Raw genomic sequence first — 20,273 nt, forward strand, 5'->3', positions numbered from 1 at the left:
AACATTCTTTACGCAAATACACGAACGCAGACGCTTGACACTCGTGTTTTGATCTTGCGCTAACAAAGCTCAGTATTTAAAGAGCATTTACATTTTAAAGGTATCTTACGTTAAACTAAATGTGTTAATAAAACTTGTGTTAATAAATTGTTGCTGCATCATGACCGTAGTTGATCGACAAGTAATTTATGCTATTTTGATGCCCCTTGAGGCAATGCTGAGAGTTGCGTTGAATTTAGGAATCGCGTCTGCGTTCAGGGATTTGCGTAACCGAACATTAGGCTGCTGTAGTTTGGCCACAGAGTTAGTTTTGAGTTACATATTCAAAGAATGGCATGTGAACCACTATTATATTAAATCACTGTCAGAAACGATAAAAGAGATCGCTATCGCTATGTAAGGCTTACAGAAACGAAATCATCCAGATCCACATCCAGTGTGTTGATAAAAGATTACATAACTGTTCTTGACAGCCAAGTGACATTCTCCCATAGTGGTATAATATAATTTCTAAAGTTTCCATGTTCTTATCTGCACTATAAAATAGAATGTAGCCCAATCCTCTGCTGGCCTGCTGATTGCCTGCTGTGTGTCGTCTCTGTTGCTACAGTATGCTGTTACTGTCTGGTACCATCTTAAGACAGGGCTTTAGTTTGAACCAAAACCCTAATATCTGCATATGTACTGTATTGCTGTTCCCTTTCATTTTGGATTTTTTTTTTTTTTTGTTTTTTTTTTTGTGAAAGTTGTCTGCATTTTAACTAATTAAATTATGGGAATTAAAATTACAAAGAATAACAATCTGCTGATCTCCTGTTATAATTTGGTGATTGATGCTTTAAAGTTGAAGATTTTTTTTTCTTTCTTGCAACACAGAACCAGTGGTGTGGGAATCTGTTTGTCCAAACAGTGGAAGATGGGGGGAAATCTATAAAAAAAAAAAGATAATATATTTGTTTAAATATCCTATGCAAAGATATATTTGACAGCCATTAATCATTTTTCAGACAAAAGTGTACAATGATGGGTGTTATTGAGATTAAGTCGGTCAGACTAATCTATACCAAAGTCCCAGTCAACTTGAATGGGACAATACTGAAATTTCTTCCGAAATTCACATTTAAATAACACTTTAAATTGGCAACAAAATGTCCCATATACGTTGTGACCACCTTATGTAGAATGAAACATCTTTTTCTAGGCCACTGAAATAACTTGAGGCTTTATTTCATTGTGATGTTTATCAAAAGTGCATTTTTTTTTTTTTTGCCAACTTGGAAGAAAAATACTCCTGTTACACACTTCTATTAATTGTTTAATAAATAACAATAAACAAAAAATTAAGCAGGCTAAATTTATTCAACGACAATTAAAAGATATAGCCTTTTTCTCAATGCTTCTAGTAAGTTTAGTAATGAAATAGTGCTGTCAAATGATTAATCACATCCAAAATCCAGAAAGATTTTGTTTACATAATATATGTGTGTGTGTGTGTACCATGCAGCCTATATGTATATATTTAAGAAAAATATGTAACGCTTATATATTAAATATATTTATATATGGTTATCATTTATATAAATATATACATGTTAACATATTAAAAATATATGCTGTATCTCTGTGTGTGTGTGTGTGTGTACAGTGTATATTTATTACATATAATGTAAACAAAAATGTATTTTGGATGCGATTTAATCATGATTAATCATTTGAAAGGAATTTAAATAAAACATTTTAGTTTTATGTGTACAGAGCACCTAAAGAGATCTAGTTATGGGAAAAATTTGTTGGGAGGAAGACATATACTTCACATTTTCATAAAAAACTTGCAAAATTTCTCGAACAAAATTTAGTTTTTAAACCTTTTAAATTTATTCGCCAAAAAGATTAAAAGATTTAAAAAGGAATAGTTCAGAGAAATGTGGGAAATCAAACAGATGTCTCGCAAAAACTGATTTGAGAGAATGCAAAGGTTTCTCAGAAAAACTGATTTTTTGGTTTGTTTTTTGAGAGAGAAAGTTTAATAAGGGAAGAAAAAAGATTTCCCATCACCATGTGCCCTCAAGGCTCCAATCAAATCCTGTTTGAGCTCTCCGATGTTTTTTGCCCGGTTATCCTCATTCTAGAGGTAAACATTTCAGATTTCTTCTGGAATACAGAATCATAGCTTCAGGTAAAAAATCAACATTCTCCAAAAAAAAAAAAAAGAAAAAACCTTCTGCAGTATTCACATTGATTTATTCCACCTCGAGTTCCACTAAAAACAAAATTATGAAAAGGTCAAAGATCTCCTCTACCAGTGCTCTTTCTGACACCCATGAGCCTTGACCATCTCAGGCGTTGGAGTTTGTGTCCTGGAGGGTCTGTGATCTGAGACATTGTGAACATGACTAATGCTGCCTGATTTGGGAGCGTCCGAGTTCTCCGACAGGACCTCACTCTGACTACACAGCCTCAGAGCCTGAGAGATAAACACGTCCAGGTCAAAATGTTCATCTCCGGAACGATCCATCTGTGAGGGCTCTTCATCGTTTTCACAGCGTATGCAGGAAGACAGGTAATGTGATGAATCGTGATGAGGCGAGGAAGGAGAAGAGGGCAGCAGAGACGGAGGAGCGCTGAAGAACGGGTTAGGACTCCTCCTGCTGTCGTGAGGGCTGGACAGTTGCAAAGCCACGGGGATTTGCCTGTGAGAATGAGGCAGCATTGTAGGAGACAGCGGCTGAGGAGGAGAACACGGGGAGGTGAGAGCTTCTTGAGGAGAACCGGGTGAGTGGAGCCCAGACTGTGTGCTCTCCACCCAGCGCGAGATCTCCTGGAACAGATCTGGCTCGGCGAGAGGCTTCTCCACGCTTCCACCTCTTGGAGCAGACATGCTGTTATGCCTCCAGTGAGACAGGTCCAGTATGAGCTTGGGTTCAGAGTAGTGCTGTGGCTTCCCTTCCCGCCACGCGATCTTATCCAGGTAGGACGGAGAGCCCACTTTGTAATCGCAGGAGCGGCCACAGTCCAGCTCTGTGAACTGACCGCAGATGCGCTCCAGAGACGAGTGCGACTGCTCCAGGAAGCGTTCTGCGGAGCTGCTGTGGGAGTATTTGCGAGGGTCTACCTGAGCCTCCTCGATGTGGGCCGCTGAACTCGCTCGTGGATCTCTTTGAACTTCGTCGTCTTCCGCCTCTCCCAGTTCAGAGACGCTCTGCATACAGCCGCACTCCTCCTGCTGCAGCCAATAAACATCTGATGACAGACTCCCATCATACCTGGAAAAATAGTTCAGAGTTTTAGCACATGTATGAAACTTAAAAGTACATCAAAAAATACAGTACTGTGCAAAGTTTATGGTCACTGAAAATAAAATCAATACTTTTATTTAGCAATGACACCTACAATTGATCAAAAGTTATTTCTATTTCACATAAAATCGTATTAATCTTATCCATCATATTCATCAAAAGAATCCTGGGGGGGGGGGGGGGGGGGGGGGTATTGTTTTCCACAAAAAATATTAGCCAGCAAAATTGTTTTTGAAATAGTTTCTTGAGCATCAAATCCGAATGACTTCTAAAAGATTCTAAAGATTGGAGTCATGATGCTAAAATTCAGTTATGATCAGGAATAAATTATAGGTTGAAAAATATCAAAATAGAAAACCGTTTACTTGGTGAACGTACCAGATTTAAAAAAGAAATAACTTTTTAGCTTGGTGTTGACTAATGTGATCAAAGTAATCAAGCTTCTCTATGCTATCAAATATTTTAACTTCTGTCCCGACCAATGTGAACGCATTACTTTAAGCACAGGTTTTATGTTTGAAAACAAAGAAAAGAGTCAAACTGGTGGCAATGAAGAGCACCTGTGGGATACACATTCATTTATTTTCAACAGTTGCATTTATACACTTATTCAATTTCAGAAGTTAATTTCTGTTGCTGATCTTTGGCCTTGAATCGAGCTTGTTCAGCTCCCGCTGCTGGCTGTGATCAGTAACAGAAGCTTCTGTCAGATGAGCCCATATGGCCACACAGAGGACAACAAAGACATTCTTATTCAGTTGTCAGGGAGTCCGCTGTGAGATAGAATTATGCAGAGGTTTTTATAAGTTTCTGCATTCTACATCCCTGATAGCTCCTCGGGGCAATTCAGTACCCATCTGTGTAAACTGCCTTTTACATGACCCTTGTCTTCACTCTTCTAATGATAATGTATACACTAACTTTTAACGATCAAACTTTCATCATTAAAGAAGTATCAAAGAACGAATGCTGACTTTAATTTGTTCTCCAAAACTTTTTTCTTGGTTTCATTATGCTCTAATTCTGCATTTTATTAGGTCTTTTTTTTATGTTCTTTTCAAAGTATTGCACATTGTACCCAGACCCATTTCTTTGCTTAACACATGATGGTAAAGTGCTAAATACAAAAAAAAAAAAAAAAGAAACTGATAAAAGCTTAGTCTTGGTCATAATATATCCTGGTATACATTTTAACATATTTTGGGGCATCATTTTTTACCTCTTTTTGCTATTGAGAGCCTCCGAAAGAAATTATATTCACATTTAATAATGAATTAATCATATAATTTTTTATTATGAGAAATATGTTTGTTGCCAAGAAGCAACATTGAATGACAGTGGAACGGTTGCTGTAGAATATATAATTCCATTATCATACAGAAAATTTAGCTTTGCCACCACAGAAGTAAATAACATTAAAATATATTTTTAATTTTTCACAATTTTAAACTGTAATAATATTTTATAAACCCTAGTGTTTTTACTGTACTTCAGATTAAATATATAGCTCTTTGGAAAATATTTTGAACAGTAGTGTCTACATTAATTCTTCTTATTATTAATTGTTTATTTTTTAGTATTATTATTTTTCAACAAGGTGTTTAAAATATTTTTAATTAAATATTTATAATACATGCATTAGAGTAATTATTAAATGGTAGGAATGTGGATTGTACTTTATTTGAAACTACATTTAATTTCTGAAATCAAAATGAAATTTGCTTGGCTATATCGATTCCATTCTTTATAAAAGACCAAGAGTGTTTTTAAAAAGGTCATAGATCTGTGTCAGCAACACTGGAACTGGAACAAATGCCCTCGAGCTCTGAGTGTTGGGAAGTCTGAGAGGCTCGTGTGTACCTGTCCCAGTGGGAGCTGAGCGCGTGACCCTGCTCCGTGACCAGACTGTCCTCCAGCTCGTCCTCTATGCGAAAAGGCTGCAAGGAGACAGGCTCATCCTGAGGACACGAGTATCTCTGCATGTATGGATGAGACAAAGCCGCTTCTGCGGTCAGCCGGTCCATGGGATTAAAGGTGAGGATACACTCCAGGAAATCAATGGCTGAAATGAGGAGTCAGTGAATATTGCTATTGATGTAACACAGTATCACATATTTTTTAAAAATCTGCTCAGCTTACCTATGTCCCCCACCTCTGGCAGTAGTTTTCTGAGTGACCTCTTGACCTTCCACCCTTGACCTACAAAACAGGGCATGACCTTGAGCAGTTCCTCTCTATCCTCTTCTCTAATAACAGGCACGGTGTCCAAAATCAGCTGCATCTGCTCCAGTTCATGAGCACCTTAGAGGAGAGAAACAAACAGATGGCTGGTACCTAAATGTTATCATTAATTCAGTTTTTTATATTCTTGACACTGCTTTTATTGCATGTATCGATGCTTTTGCAGTATTGCATGCACAACAATCATGCTAAGATACCACTGTTAAAGTGAAATAGAAATCGATTGATGTGTCATGTCTCGACGTCTATTTTTACTTTACCACCTATAGCCACTAGAGGACGCTCTAAGACTAGTCTGGATAATGAAGATGGACGTTCTTGTTTTTCAAGCGAAACCACAAGATCTATACAAAACCAATAGAGCAACAGAAACACTAATGAAGACCCTGAGCGCTGTTCTAGTCTTACCTGCAAACAGCATGCGGCCTGTGAGCATCTCTGCCAGAATGCAGCCTGCGGCCCACATGTCAATTGCTTTAGTGTAGTTATTTGGAGACAGCAGCAGTCTTGGTGAACGGTACCATTTAGTGACCATTCCTTCAGACAGATATCCCTGCAGGGAAAACAAAATGCCATCCATATATAACATAAATAACTGTTAAATGTGTACTTAACATGATAATAGCCATTTTTATTTTCGTTTTTGGAGGTAGACAGCCTTAAAACAAAGTTTTGATTGTCCAAGATTTTCATTTGAACATCAAATTAATAAATGTAATATATATATATATATATATATATATATATATATATATTACACCATTTATTGTACACACATACATGTATATACTGTATTTACAAATAAATGAAATCATATTGTTTCTTTTCAAAATAACTTGTAATGCATTTTAAAAAGTACATTTATTCCTGAGCTGGCAAAGCTGATTTTATTCATGAACCTTCAGAGATTATAATATGCTGGTTTAATACTATTATTATTATTATTTGTGAACTTTTTTTAATATTTATGTGAATCCTGATAGATTTTTCAGGATTCTTTGATAAGTAGAACGATTAAAAGAACAGCATTTATTTAAAAATAAAACCTTTTTCATCTAAATCTAATTTAGTAAATGTAAATGTGTAATGTGTAAAAAAGTAGGGTGTGAAAAAAAGCCATGTGACTCAGTCTGATGAGAAGCAGCTGATGTACAGTAACCCTATGACTCCCAATACCCCCCTCCTACAATCTCCTTCAGCTCATCCTTCCTGCCGTCCTTCATCCTTTCTTCTTCTTTCTCACCTCCCACTCTCCCCCTGGACCCAGGTGATGAATTATTTGTGAGATTTTAGCAGGCCGCCTCAGTAGGGTGGATCTGAAGGGTGATGGTGACACAAAGGAGAATGATATTTACATATCCTGCTTACAAAGAGAGCCTTTGTCTTCTCATTGGAGCTGATTCACTAAGACCTTTGAAACTGTTCACAAGCCAAACGAACAAAGATTGAAAACGAGCAATAATGAGAAAAAGTATTACCAATAATATTTTAAAATAACTGATCACCAAATCAGCAAATCAGTCAATTTAGCTTTGCTATCACAGGAATACGTTTCATTATAAAATAAAATAAAAAAAGTTTAATATTATAATATTATATAATATTTTTTATCAAGTAAATGCAGCCTTGGCGAGATTAAGAGATGTCTTTCTAAAACTTTAAAAACATTGTAATGAATTTTAATTATTCCACACTTTTAAAGGTAGTGTAATAACTAAATATTTGTTAATTCATTTGTTTTTCTAGTTACCAAAGCAATCTTAAATGGAACAATATGTAAGATTTTTTTTTATTAATATATATATATATATTTCAGACGTATCTAGACAGCACAGCTTTAATCCACAAATGCCCGAGCGGAAAGGAGCGGAAGCGGTTGACTGCGGCATGATAAAAGCTCCACTGCTTTCGAGCCGTGTGTCGCGCTCATCTCTCATTAGCAATTGCTTCAGCGGGCCTCGTTTCGCTTTGATGGCTTTCCACATCACTCTACTTCATTCTACTATGTTAATAAATCATTAGCTCAGTCATGAACATGATTTCTGCCCGAGTCCCATTGGACTGCATCGGCTATAGGATGAAGACCACAACTCCCATGATTCCACACTCAGTCACAGTCATCAAACTATGCCTTTGTTTCTTTGTTTGTTTTGAAAATGCACACTCTAGCGGCGAAAACTTACATGTTGTGCCTGTAAGTTAAATCTGTTACAAAGGCAATCATAAGTCATTAAGAAATATAATTAAGCAATATAATAAAGCTTACAGTCTGGTCTCTTATAATCAATGGAGTATCTGTTTAAAATTGCTGCTTACACTGGTCATTGGCCAAGCCATCTTAAAAGTGCTCCCGAACAGGACAATGTGCCCACTGGATCCTTATTTAAATGATAGATGACATTCAGTGTCCACATCATCTTTATTCTCTGTGTGATATCGAAGGAGTAAAACCATCTGGGGCCCTCTCAGTCGCCTGCCTGCACTGCTAGCATATGTGAATCCAGATGCTTCTGTGAATCCTAAGTCCACTTATCTGTGATCCTCTAGATTTTAGGAACTGAATGTTCTCTCCATGCTGAAGAGGGGAACAGACGCTCTCAGCGCTGAGTTGCAGGAAGTCGCTCTGTGAATGGGTGAAAGGAACTACTGCCCTTAATTCACTGAAGCTCACTGCACACTCAGAGGTACAAAGAAATACTGATGATTCTTTAGACTAATACAACCAGGAGTATCATTTCAGTGGGGCACAGGTGGCAGTACAGCCTCGTTTGGTATGCCTGGTATATGAGACATGACAAAAATATAAGGGTATTTTTCTCATAAGAGCAACTGTATATATTAGGGGTGGAAGATATCGTAAACACAGTAGGTCTGTAGTGAAAGCAAACGGCTGAGAAAGAAAACACGTGTAACTCTATATCGGTTCTGGGCAGCTCTTAAAGTGACAGCAGTCTAATATTCCTGCTGTCAATCATGTTAATCAAACAAAAAAAGAGAGAAAAACTCGCACTGCTCTAGACTAAATCACTTTTGTAACTTAAATAAGAAGAAATATACATTTAGTACACAGTGACGAATATGTGGTGTTTTTATATCATTTATTTGACTACGTTATTGTTTTGTAGTTTCTTATTTATCTTTTTGCAGTTTGTTTCTTTTATATTGACACTGGTGACCAGAATTATGATACTTCTATTGTATCAAAAGTTTTGATACCATAAAGACCTTATGTAAACCAAAAATAACTATATCGTGATTTGTGATATATATCTTTACGTGAAATAAAATTACTCATATGGTGACAAGATTTATGTCAAATTCATCCACACCTAGTATAGAGGGATCGATCCCTAAGTTAAACCACACACTTAAAATATATGAATCCCATTGCATTAGATATATATATGCTGAAGCTTTTGTCAAACCTAACATAATTTTTGAGCCAAATTTGCTAAATGTACAATCTCAGCCATGTCCAAGTTTTATTTTACTAGGATGGTCCTAGGTTTAGCAAGATCTGGCAACACTACAGGTTTACACGCACATATTCCACTAATCTTTCCTGGTCAGAAGATACGTCTTAATCGTTTTGCACAATATGTCTATTGTACTCTAGTTAAACAAACAGAAAACCTTACTTGCTTTAAATATCTTGCCTAAATGTGCAATTAGTGTGGCTAAAGTGTCCAAACACTTTTTGAAGCCAATGAAAAGAGAGCAACTTGGACATTTTGATAATATATGCATATTTTGAGTGACATGAGAGCACGGGGTGCTGCTCTTATAGAGTCTGCAATCTCAGCTATCTTTCTATCAGTGCATGGCATGTTAAACAGAGCTCCTCAAAGAATAGACTTACAATAATTTCCTGGGCTGTTGTTATTCTAGCTGTTCCTTCAATCCCAAACTGTGACCATCCCCCTTTCCTGATCATTCACCCCACCTTGTTCTGTCTGACACAAAGCTCTCCATTCATGCTGTTCTCCCGGTCTGCTAGTATTACACAGTGAGCTCTTCTAAATAATACAGAAGCACAGTGAGATAGTAAAGTGCCACATTGATCTTTCAGCTCTCATTACATCAAGATAATTGTTCATAATTATTGTGTAATGCAACAATATAATGTTAAAGTTTGAAAACATCTATGAGCAATTCACAGAGATATGAAGTAACTATAGATTGTAGATGTTCTTGTATTAATGTAAGGCCACCAGGATCAAGCAGGCAATAATATCTGCATAAAACAAACCATTATGCCCCCAAAAATGCTTTAATAAACTCCAAAAACTCTTTATCAATCAACAGGTTTGAATGCAATATTTGGTGTACAAAATTGCAAGCATGGGAGGTTTTGTGCAAGACCGAAAAAAAGCAAGTCAACAAATAATTTTCTATAGATTGCTTTAAAATAACTTACATGTGCATAATAATATAGGAAATTGTCCATGTAGAATAGCAAATACTACTGCTTAAAGGGATAGCTCACCCAAAAAATGTTTAATATTGTATAAAAAATTACTTACACCCATGTCGTTTCACACCTATTTGCAAGACGAAATTTTAAAGAAACTTGATAACTAAATGGTTTCAGTTCCAGTTTTGACAATAACATAAGGTTGAGTAAATGATAACATAATTTTTTGGGTGAACTATCCCTTTAAGATTAATTTGTAGCTGCCTAGACTTATGACAATGAAAACCATCAAAAGATCGAATGAAAGCAGATAATCAAAAGTACTTCTGTTCCTAAGGAGGTTAGGGTGAAGATGAAGCTGTAAATGGATTATGTCATTATTTTAACAGCCTGCAGCTCATGATAATTGATAGGAAATGGGATTCTGCTAATCAAGGCCAGACTGTAACTGCAGGGTGAACCACAGTGAAAGCTCACGTGACAGTACTATACTTACTAACATCTAAAAGTACCCCAAAATAAACTAAAATAACCAGTTCTTCATAGTATTATTCCGTGTGAACCACATTCTTACAAAAAGTAAGTGGTGCTACCATTACCTTATACTTTTTGTATATACTTAATAATTATCCTGGTACTTACAATGTATTTCAAAGATGAACTTGCACCATTTCCAAAAATGTGGTATTGCCATGGTACATATACAAAAAAAAATTCCACCAAAACTGCATAGTGTAATCCAAGACTACTTAAAGGGGGGTGAAATGCTCGTTTTCACTCAATATCCTGTTAATCTTGAGTACCTATAGAGTAGTACTGCATCTTTCATAACTCCAAAAAGTCTTTAGTTTTATTATATTCATAAGAGAAAGATAGTCTTTACCAATTTTTCCCGGAAAAACACGACTGGCTGGAGGCGTGGCGTGTGGGCGGAGCTAAAGAATCACGAGCGCCAGTAAGCTTTTGTGTTGAGAGTGTTTGGAAGCTGTGACATTACCATGAGGAAAAAAACATTATCCAAAACAAACCATGGCTTACAGTCAGATTCGGCCGTTTATTTATGATCCAGAATCAGATCCCGAGGCTTAAACTGAACGAGAGCAGCAGCAGCAACGACTCGCTCCGAGCGGGGCTCAAACCCGGGTCTCCGGCATGGGAGGGGACGCACTAACAAGGAGGCAGAGATATTTGAAGCAGTTTTACTCACCGCCTGCGCTTCCAACACACGATCGTGACCCTTTTTTGTTGGGATTGCATCATCCTTAAGAAATAAACGATACGCAAATCCGGCATTAAACTGGCCCTTGTTTGTAAAACAAGCATCTTCGAAATGCAGGGAACAAACACAAACACTTGCACAACTCCGTTGATGCTCTGTAAAAATAAACTCCATCCACTGGTCCCTTAATGCTGTTTTTTCTTTGGTAATCTGTGCAGGGTTGTCTTGCCCTGGCAACCAAAAACACACTTCTTTTGTGACATTTCGCGACGCTCTCGCTCTGATCAGTGAATGTTGTGCTCTGCTATACGGGAGCGCGCGCTCTTCCGGGAGAAGTGCCTTAGGACCCATATAAGGAAATCCCGCTCCATCTAACGTCACACAGAGCCATACTCGAAAAAAACTTTCCGAAACTTGTTACAAACCGGAAGGAGTATTTTTGGAACAGAAATACTCCTTCAAACGTACAACTTAATTTTTGAAACTTTGTCCATGTTTAGCATGGGAATCCAACTCTTTAACAGTGTAAAAAACTCAGTATGCATGAAATAGCATTTCACCCCCCCTTTAATAAATTTCTCGATCGGCTTTGATAGGATCAATACTGACTTATTTTGACCAATAACAGTACAAATTATTTTCATGTTTAAGTGTCCAACAGCTAATGCAGAACTGATATTTAATTATTGTTATATTTCTATTCAAGACAATTATCTTCAAACCACAACAATAAAAATATATGTATTAATTAGTATAACATTTTTGTTTATATATATACATACAATACAATTTATAATCTTTTTTAGGTAATATCTAAGTTTGTGTAATCATTATCATGTGATTTTCATGTGATGTAACAACTAAATGATCATTAATCTACGAAACTTAAAAAAACATAATATTTATTATTATTATGATTGGTTACATTTTCTAGCAAAGTTGCTATTTCTATCAATGCAAATGTATATTCATTTTGTGGCAATGTCAAATAGCTAATTATTATTTGTCATTCTTATCTCTGCTTTTGTAATCAACATTAATATTCAATAAAACAATAATATGCATTGATTTTTTTTTCTTTTTTTTTTAAGTTGCTGTTTTGATCAAAACAAATATATATTATTTTTTGGAAGTGGAGATTGTAAAGTTACACATTTCTAACTTCAGTACGAATGAATGTTAAAAAGTAACATTACCTGTGAATACAGGTGAACATTTATCAGTAGACCTATTACTACAGCACTGATAACCAATAAAGTTGTAATGTATACTTCTATTAGGAACAACTGTATTATTTCTGCACCTATTTATATGTGTGTTATTCTTCCTAGTTAGTGAAGCTGTATGTGACGCAGTGACACCTGCCCTGCATCTGTGACTCGTACCTTGTGTGAGTAATGTGGGTCGACAATGCGAGCCAGACCGAAGTCTCCAATCTTCAGCAGCATTTGCTCAGTGTTGATAAAGATGTTCGCTGGCTTGAGGTCACGGTGCAGCACGTTGGCCGAGTGGATGAACTTGAGCCCGCGAAGCAGCTGATAAAAGAGCAGGGTGGCGTGTTCAGCTGGCAACGGCCCTTGCTCCAGTAACCGTGCCAGGTCAGTTTCCATACACTCTTGCACAATATATATCGCTGACACATGGGTCAGGTCACATGGTAAAGGGTGACCGGACGGCCCCAACACGTCATAAACCCGGACGATGTTCTCATGCTGCAGGCGGCGGGTGATCTTCACCTCTCTCAGAGCGTGTTTTACGCTGACGGCATCTCGCATGACCAGCTTCTTGACCGCCACACGCAAACCACTGCGCCTGTCCACCGCAGAGAGAACGAGGCCAGACGCTCCCGTTCCAAGAGGACGCAGATCCTGGTAGTGTCCCCCCAGATCAAAGCCATATCGGAATGGGGAAGTATTCTGCCAAGCCATGGCTTAGAGAGGAGCAATCGGGCATTGCCTGCTAAAGGCTGCAGAGAGTGAGGAGAATGATAAATTACCAAATAATGCAATATTCTATTACAAAGCTATAAAAAAACCAGCAGATTATTTTTATTACAATCTACAATTCAAACCACAGCTGCATGATGCAAAAATGAACCCTTCTTCTCGAAGAGAGATCTTGAATCACAGTTGCACACTATCAAAGCAATGGGGGCTCAGTCCTGGGTGAATACAACTCAACACCCTGGTACAGGGCAAGTGTTTCCATAGCAACATCCCACAGTCAGTGCCTGCTGCACACAGCAAACACTCTGAAACAGTCTCCCAGGAGTCATCTCTACCCCAAAAACACTCCACGTTATAGTCAAACTCAGTTACACTCCTGCACTGGAGGTTCTCTGATGTATGACTTCAACGTTAGCGGCAGGTGAGTTTCATTTATAATCTAAGAGCTTTCACTTGCCGTCTCCGGCTCCAGGCTGTCCTGTTCCCTCCATGCTCCTCACGCAGCCATCAATCGTGCTTCTTATGTATTCCCTTCAATGGAGAAAAGGAAAGAGAGAGACAGAGAGCAGATGTATCATTAGATATGGATCACAATTACAATAAAAAAAACAGGAACGAGTACGGTTGCCAAATATGTATCTCATTTAAAAACTGTTTCTTGTTTTCAGCTCAGTTGGTTAAAACGAACTCCTTTGCCTTTAGCGGTCTCTTAGAATGCAACAGTGCCCACATACTTTTTCAGCACCCCTTGATCCGGAAGCTTTTCCTCCCATTCATTTTTTTCCATAGGGACTTTATAAATATATATCATCTATGAAACAAAACAGTCAGCTACATATGAGCAAATCAAAACGTTACATACTTTGATTTGAAGCAAAAAAATATTAGAAAATTGGACAAAGGCACGAAGCCACAAGACAATCTACTACAATCCCCTAAAACAATGCAAATGACAATCAGATTAAAAAGATGGTGAAATAAATGGGGAATCAAATATAACAAATATTGCTTTAAAGATGTTAACGATATATAAAAAACAACATTTTATTTTATACATATGCATATATACACAAAGAAACTTGTATCAGTTTCTGACTGGTGGAGATTACTTTGCAGAATCATGGATACAGTCAAGGCCAAAAGTTTTGGCAGTGACATAAATTTTGTGTTTTGCAAAGTTTGCAGCTAAAGCTGTTGTGGTGTTCATTCATATTGTTTCAAGATTATTGTGTAGAGTGATCAGATGCATTTTAAATAATTGCTAAAAGCTTCAATGGCCAAAAAATGAACATTTCACAAAAAACTAACTTCATTGTTTTTTTGATCCTAACCAGCTAACATTAATTGACTAATCATATCAGCAGCACATGTGAAGGAAAAATCACTATCATACTAATTATGATAGTGATAATATCTTACTAATTGTAAGAGCAGACAGATTGCTTTAAAAAGGAGGGAAGAAGTGCTTCCAATCATTGTGTACTTGCAATGGTTACCACCAAATAAACGTGAAGCCATCATCGCTTTGCATCAAAATGTCCTCACATGCAATCGCTACAAAGAATATTGCACCTGAAAGAACAATTAACCGGATCATCAAGAACTTCAAGGAGAGAGGTTCGACTTTAGTGAAGAAGTCTTCAGGACTTCAGAAGCAGTCCAGAGCTTGCTCAGGAAGAACAGCAGGTTGGTGAGAGAACACAGTGAGGCCAAGACTTTTGGACAATGGCCTGGTGTCAAGAAGGGCAGCAAAGAAGCCACTTCATTCCAAGAAACATGTCAAGGACATACTGAAATTCTTCAGGAAGTACAAGGACAGCAGAAGACTGATGCAAAGTTATTTTCTCTGATAAATCTCCCTTTCTGACCGATTGGGACATCTGGAAAATCGATTGTTCAGAGAAATATATGTGAATACCATGTACTGTGACAGGCCAACAGTGAAGCATCTAGAGACCATCTATTTGTGGCGTTGCTTTTCAACCAAGGGAGTGGGCTCTCTATAATTCTGCACCAAAGAACTACCAGGAATAAAGAATTGCATCAAAACGTCCTGTAAGAGAGACTTCTTCAGCAATTTGGTGATGATCTGTGTTTGATATGGCACCATGTAACAAAGCAGGAGTGATAATGAAGTGGCTCGAAGATCATTACATTGAACTTTTGGATCCGTATAATTATCATTGTTTTTCAGAATACCATAGGAACATGTAGAAAAACAATCTATAAATACTAAAGCAGCAAACTTTGCAAAACACAAAATGTATGTCACTGCAAAAACTTTTGGACATGTACTAATATAGTTTTCCATTCCACTGTTTAACACAATTATTTAAAACAAATCGGCAAAATATATGGAAAAAAATTACGGCTTCAACAAAAGCGCATAGTAGTCTTGAATGTTTTTAAACAATAGGACTGTGTTTAAAGTTAAATAAGTTATCATTCAAATAGAAATATTTTTTGTCCTATGAAGGAAATGAATGGAATATTTACTTCCGCAACCTACTGTTGCACTTTTTTCACTCTATACTGACACCTATTGGCCTGAATGCATGCAAGTTTTTTATTAAAGGGGGGGGGGGGGTGAAATGCTCGTTTTCACTCAATATCCTGTTAATCTTGAGTACCTATAGAGTAGTACTGCATCCTTCATAACTCCAAAAAGTCTTTAGTTTTATTATATTCATAAGAGAAAGATAGTCTGTACCGATTTTTCCCGGAAAAACACGATCGGCTGGAGGCGTGACGTGTGGGCGGAGCTAAAGAATCACGAGCGCCAGTAGGCTTTTGCGTTGAGAGCGTTTGGAAGCTGTGACATTACTGTGAGGGAAAAAACATCCAAAATGAACCATGGCTAACAGTCAGATTCAGCCGTTTATTTATGATCCAGAATCAGATCCAGAGGCTGAAACTGAACGAGAGCAGCATCAGCAACGACGTCTTTACTGATTAGAGGTGCATGAAAATCGCATTCGATTTTTTGCACAGCCCTAGATGTATTGAAACTGTATATATTTGCTTAGCGGTTTTGGAAAATGACTAAGTTTCACTTTATGTCGTCTTTTTTTTTTTTTTTTTTTTAAGCTGTACATGTGGAAAGTGCAGTTTGATGACAACATCGCATGTTGTTTACTTGATGTGCTTACGCGCTGATAGCTAAGTTAACAACACAGAGATATTTGAAGCAGTTTTACTCACCGCCTGCGGTTCCAACACACGATCGTGACCCTTTTTCGTTGGGACTGCATTATCCTTAAGAAATAAACGATATGCAAATCCGGCATCAAACTGGGCCTTGTTTGTAAAACAAGCATCTTCGAAATGCAGGGAACAAACACAAACACTTGCACAACTCCGTTGATACTCTGTAAAAATAAACTCCATCCACTGGTCCCTTAATGCTGTTTTTTTTTTTTGGTAATCTGTGCAGGGTTGTCTTGCCCTGGCAACCAAAAACACACTTCTTTTGTGACAATTCGGTCTCTCTCTGATCAGTGAATGTTGTGCTCTCAGTGCTCTGCTATATGGGAGCGCGCGCTCTTCCGGCAGACGTGCCTCAGGACCCATATAAGGAAATTCCGCTCCATCTAACGTCACACAGAGCCATACTCGAAAAAAACTTTCCGAAACTTGTGACAAACCGGAAGAGGTATTTTTGGAACCAAAATACTCCTTCAAACGTACAACTTAATTTTTGAAACTTTGTCCATGTTTAGCATGGGAATCCAACTCTTTAACAGTGTAAAAAAACTCAGTATGCATGAAATAGCATTTCACCCCCCCTTTAACAACTGCAGCTTCTCCACAACCAAGCTGTTTATATATATATATATATATATATATATATATATATATATATATATATATATATATATATATATATATATATATATATATATATATATATATTGTTTATATATTTTTCTCATACTGCACACCTCTATGTAATAGACATTGGCCATACTTGTTTAGTTTATACAACTAAACAATACAAGTACACTTGTTTAGATGTACTTGTATTGTTTATGCTTTGTAAAGATAATTGAGAACTTATAAAAGGGTTATATAAAGTAAACTTGATAAATATTAATAGTATTAAAGTATTTCGTCAATTTGCATACACCACAGGTCATTTGATGTCAACATGCTAGCACCCATAAGGGGATGGATCCGTTTCTGTAAAATAAAAAATAACCTTTTCCTGAACACATACGTTTAGAGTACCTATCTCTTATGATAATTTATTGATTACAATTTCTGAGTGCAGAGAAGAATCTAGTAGAAACCAATGGACCAGACTGGGTGAGCCAAACTTTATAAATAATGCATATGACTATGGCGCTGACCGTGCAAGCGGATGCAATTTATTGTTGAACGTTAGAACAAAATGTTTACATTTAATCTGCTTAGTGATGTTATGGTTCAAATTTATGATAGCGTAAAAAAAAAAAACAAAAAAAAAAAAAAAACGGAGAACTTGTTAATCCAGAGAATGAAGGCTAGAAAGCACAACTGAAGCTGTGGGTCCAGCTGAACACACAAAAGCAGCGCTGCATTCATTCGCCTTTGTGTGACAATAGTAACGCCTGTATGGCTCTGAAACTGAACGGATACTACATACACAAACCGCTGCCCGCTATAGTACAGAATAACAGCAGTTTCACACGGAAGTATATTCAGATGTAACGAAAGCGCATATACACCCATGAAACAAAGAAAATCAGTTTTTGAAATCAGAAATCAGATTTTGACAACACAATCTTGTTATCTTCCGGCCCATCCGCGGAGAAAACTACAAAGGCAGCGATGCTCCTGGATCTCTTACCGTCGCTGCCTTTGTCAGCTGCTCCACGGGTTTGCTCCGTTTTTGTCGGGGAAAAAAAAGAAAAATTAGCAGTTCTCCATCGGGAAAGTGGTGTTTTCGTAGTTCAGAGTTTGTTATTAAATCTTGGCACTGATGCAGTCCGGTAGATGGAGGTTTTAGTTTGTCAGTTTGTTTTTGCTTGAATTTTCCGTGTGTAATCAGAGAATAATATCAGATCTTGATAGTGTCACCGGGAGAAACCGCCGAGAGAGCTTTCCTCTGAGACACGCTGCTACTGTTCGGCTGCCAGTGTCCCTCTTCCAGTGTGGCTCTACAAGCTTTTCTTTGGCAAAACTCGCTGGTGCCCCCTCGATGACGTTTCGCCCTCCCCGTCCATCAAACGGTGATCCTGACACCTGCGCGCTCGTGCAGGACAAACACGTCCAGTCCTCTGGCTTCAGGTCTGCGGGTGGTCCTTTGACATCTAAGTGCTTCACTCCACGTACTCACTATTTCCTTCTCGTCTATGTATATTGTAAAACATTTTTTTTATTTGTAAGCTATTTCATAGCCAAGTTTGTACACTGTAAAATGTTGCAAAACAAAAAATGCAGTAAGACGAACTTTATTACATTATTAGGCTGACAAGACAGTAAGTGCAATTTTACTTATATTTATATTATTCGTATAGTCTCTCTCTCTCTCTCTCTCTCTCTCTCTCTCTCTATATATATATATATGAGCTGTCAAACAATTAATGGAGACTTAGGTCTCTGCAGAGCAAAAGTGGGCGTTTATCACCATATGGGTGTTTTGAAACTGCTGGGTGTTTCTGAATCATGCAATCTAAATTATCCCCCTTACCCAACCCCACCCCTAAACCTAACGTCACTATTACATCAACTAATCAGGTATCATGGTGTAAAAACACCTTGATCTCGTAACTCCCATTACTTTACTGCAGAGACCTATACTTGAATTAATGGCTTAATTCGACTAATCACATCCAAAATAAAAGTTTTTGTTTACATGTGTGTATATTTATATATGTATAGGCTATTATAAATTCACACACATGCACATAAAATGTTACGTTTGTATATTAAATATTTAAATATTAAATATAATATAATGTATATGAATATAAATATTTTCTAAATATATGCTGTATGTGTGTGTTTTATATATATATATATATATATATATATATATATATATATATATATATATATATATATATATATATATATACACAGTACACACACACACAAATATTATGTAAACAAAAACTTTTCCTACAGTAAAATTTAACTGGTTAACTTCGTTACATTACTTTATATGATTAATTGCAATGTCTCTATCTCTCTGTGTGGTCCTGATAAACCCTACATTATGGGGACAAAATGTCTCCATAAAAATGTATGTAAAATGTATGTAAAAATGCAATATCTGAAATCCTTGTACTTGTGGGGGCATGAGGAAATGAGGAAACAAGCTTATAAATCATACAGAATTAAGTTTTGAAAATCTAAAAATGCACAAAGTTTCCTGTAAGGGGTAGGGTGATACAGTTTGTACAGTATAAACCATAAAGCCTATGAAATGTTCCCATAAAACAATGGAAACCCACTGTGTGTGTGAAAAAAGAATGATGTCATTTCCTCAAATAATGTTTGAGGAACTCAACTGTTTATTTAAATATTATTTACTTTCAGATTAATAACTATCAACAAATATTGTAGTAACTCACGCCATTTTCATAAAACGATGCTTCAATTTATTTTCTAGCTCTCAGCTATAATAGCATGCTATAGCATCTATGAAATATATATATCAAAATAGTTTTCAATTCATTCTGATCACCATTTATCTTGTGTCTCAAAGTAAACCGAGGTGTCTGTGATTAGGTCTTGAGCTCTGCTACTTTGTTTTGTACACTCTCACTTCTCTCACCCTCATTCTGTTTAAGTGCCTTCAGATCCTTGATAAATGCTTAAAGGCCTTCCACTACTGACCAAAAGTAGCCTACAGCAGTTCCTGGAATCAGAACGAGCAGCTCGGTTCCGGCAGTGCCGAGATGCAGAGATGCAGTATCTTTGGATTCCTCAGCAGGAGAGACAGTGTGTTTGGCTGCCCTCCAAACGCTTCATCCTGACTGAGGTCAGGTTACTGCACTGAGAGTCAGTGGTGAGAGAAGGAAATTAGATAAATGAAGAGCTCGTCTACATTTCCTCTGTCCAAACACCTGAGTCAGCTCTGTGAGAATGTGAGGGCAAAAAATGTGTGTACAGATACACATGCAGCAGTGCCTACATTTCTAAAAAAAAAACAACAACTAATAAACACAAGG

The 20,273-nt window shown here is 37.1% G+C and overlaps 1 protein-coding gene across 6 annotated transcripts; it reads right to left on the reverse strand.

Annotated features, from left to right (window-relative positions):
- Positions 1-1,628: 1,628 nt before the first annotated feature.
- On the reverse strand, positions 1,629-18,453 carry mapk4 (mitogen-activated protein kinase 4). 6 transcript variants are annotated; one of them, XM_026270076.1, is made up of 7 exons: positions 18,161-18,453; positions 13,574-13,648; positions 12,556-13,136; positions 5,946-6,090; positions 5,436-5,597; positions 5,157-5,358; positions 1,629-3,263 (listed from the first exon to the last, which is right to left on the reverse strand). In XM_026270076.1, the coding sequence occupies exons 3-7, from the start codon at positions 13,096-13,098 to the stop codon at positions 2,297-2,299; spliced, it is 2,019 nt and encodes a 672-aa protein (XP_026125861.1). In that variant the 5' UTR covers positions 13,099-13,136; positions 13,574-13,648; positions 18,161-18,453; the 3' UTR covers positions 1,629-2,296. The 6 variants fall into 6 exon arrangements, with proteins under 6 accessions (XP_026125861.1, XP_026125860.1, XP_026125864.1 ...); XM_026270075.1 differs by lacking the exon at positions 18,161-18,453 and adding an exon at positions 17,945-18,152 and having other exon boundaries at positions 13,574-13,647; XM_026270079.1 differs by lacking the exon at positions 18,161-18,453 and adding an exon at positions 16,318-16,336 and having other exon boundaries at positions 13,574-13,647.
- Positions 18,454-20,273: the final 1,820 nt, after the last annotated feature.

Source organism: Carassius auratus, chromosome 8, assembly GCF_003368295.1.
Source record: "Carassius auratus strain Wakin chromosome 8, ASM336829v1, whole genome shotgun sequence".
In the NCBI taxonomy this organism is placed as follows: domain Eukaryota; kingdom Metazoa; phylum Chordata; class Actinopteri; order Cypriniformes; family Cyprinidae; genus Carassius; species Carassius auratus.

What these genes read in the sequence shown, in the direction of transcription:
- mapk4 (XM_026270076.1), bottom strand. Translation starts at nt 13,098, where the DNA reads ATGGCTTGGCAGAATACTTCCCCATTCCGATATGGCTTTGATCTGGGG. An exon ending in AGGCCGCATGCTGTTTGCAG is followed by an intron (nt 5,598 to 5,945) that starts GTAAGACTAGAA and finishes CTCTCCTCTAAG; the next exon opens with GTGCTCATGAACTGGAGCAG. An exon ending in GCCAGAGGTGGGGGACATAG is followed by an intron (nt 5,359 to 5,435) that starts GTAAGCTGAGCA and finishes TCCTCATTTCAG; the next exon opens with CCATTGATTTCCTGGAGTGT.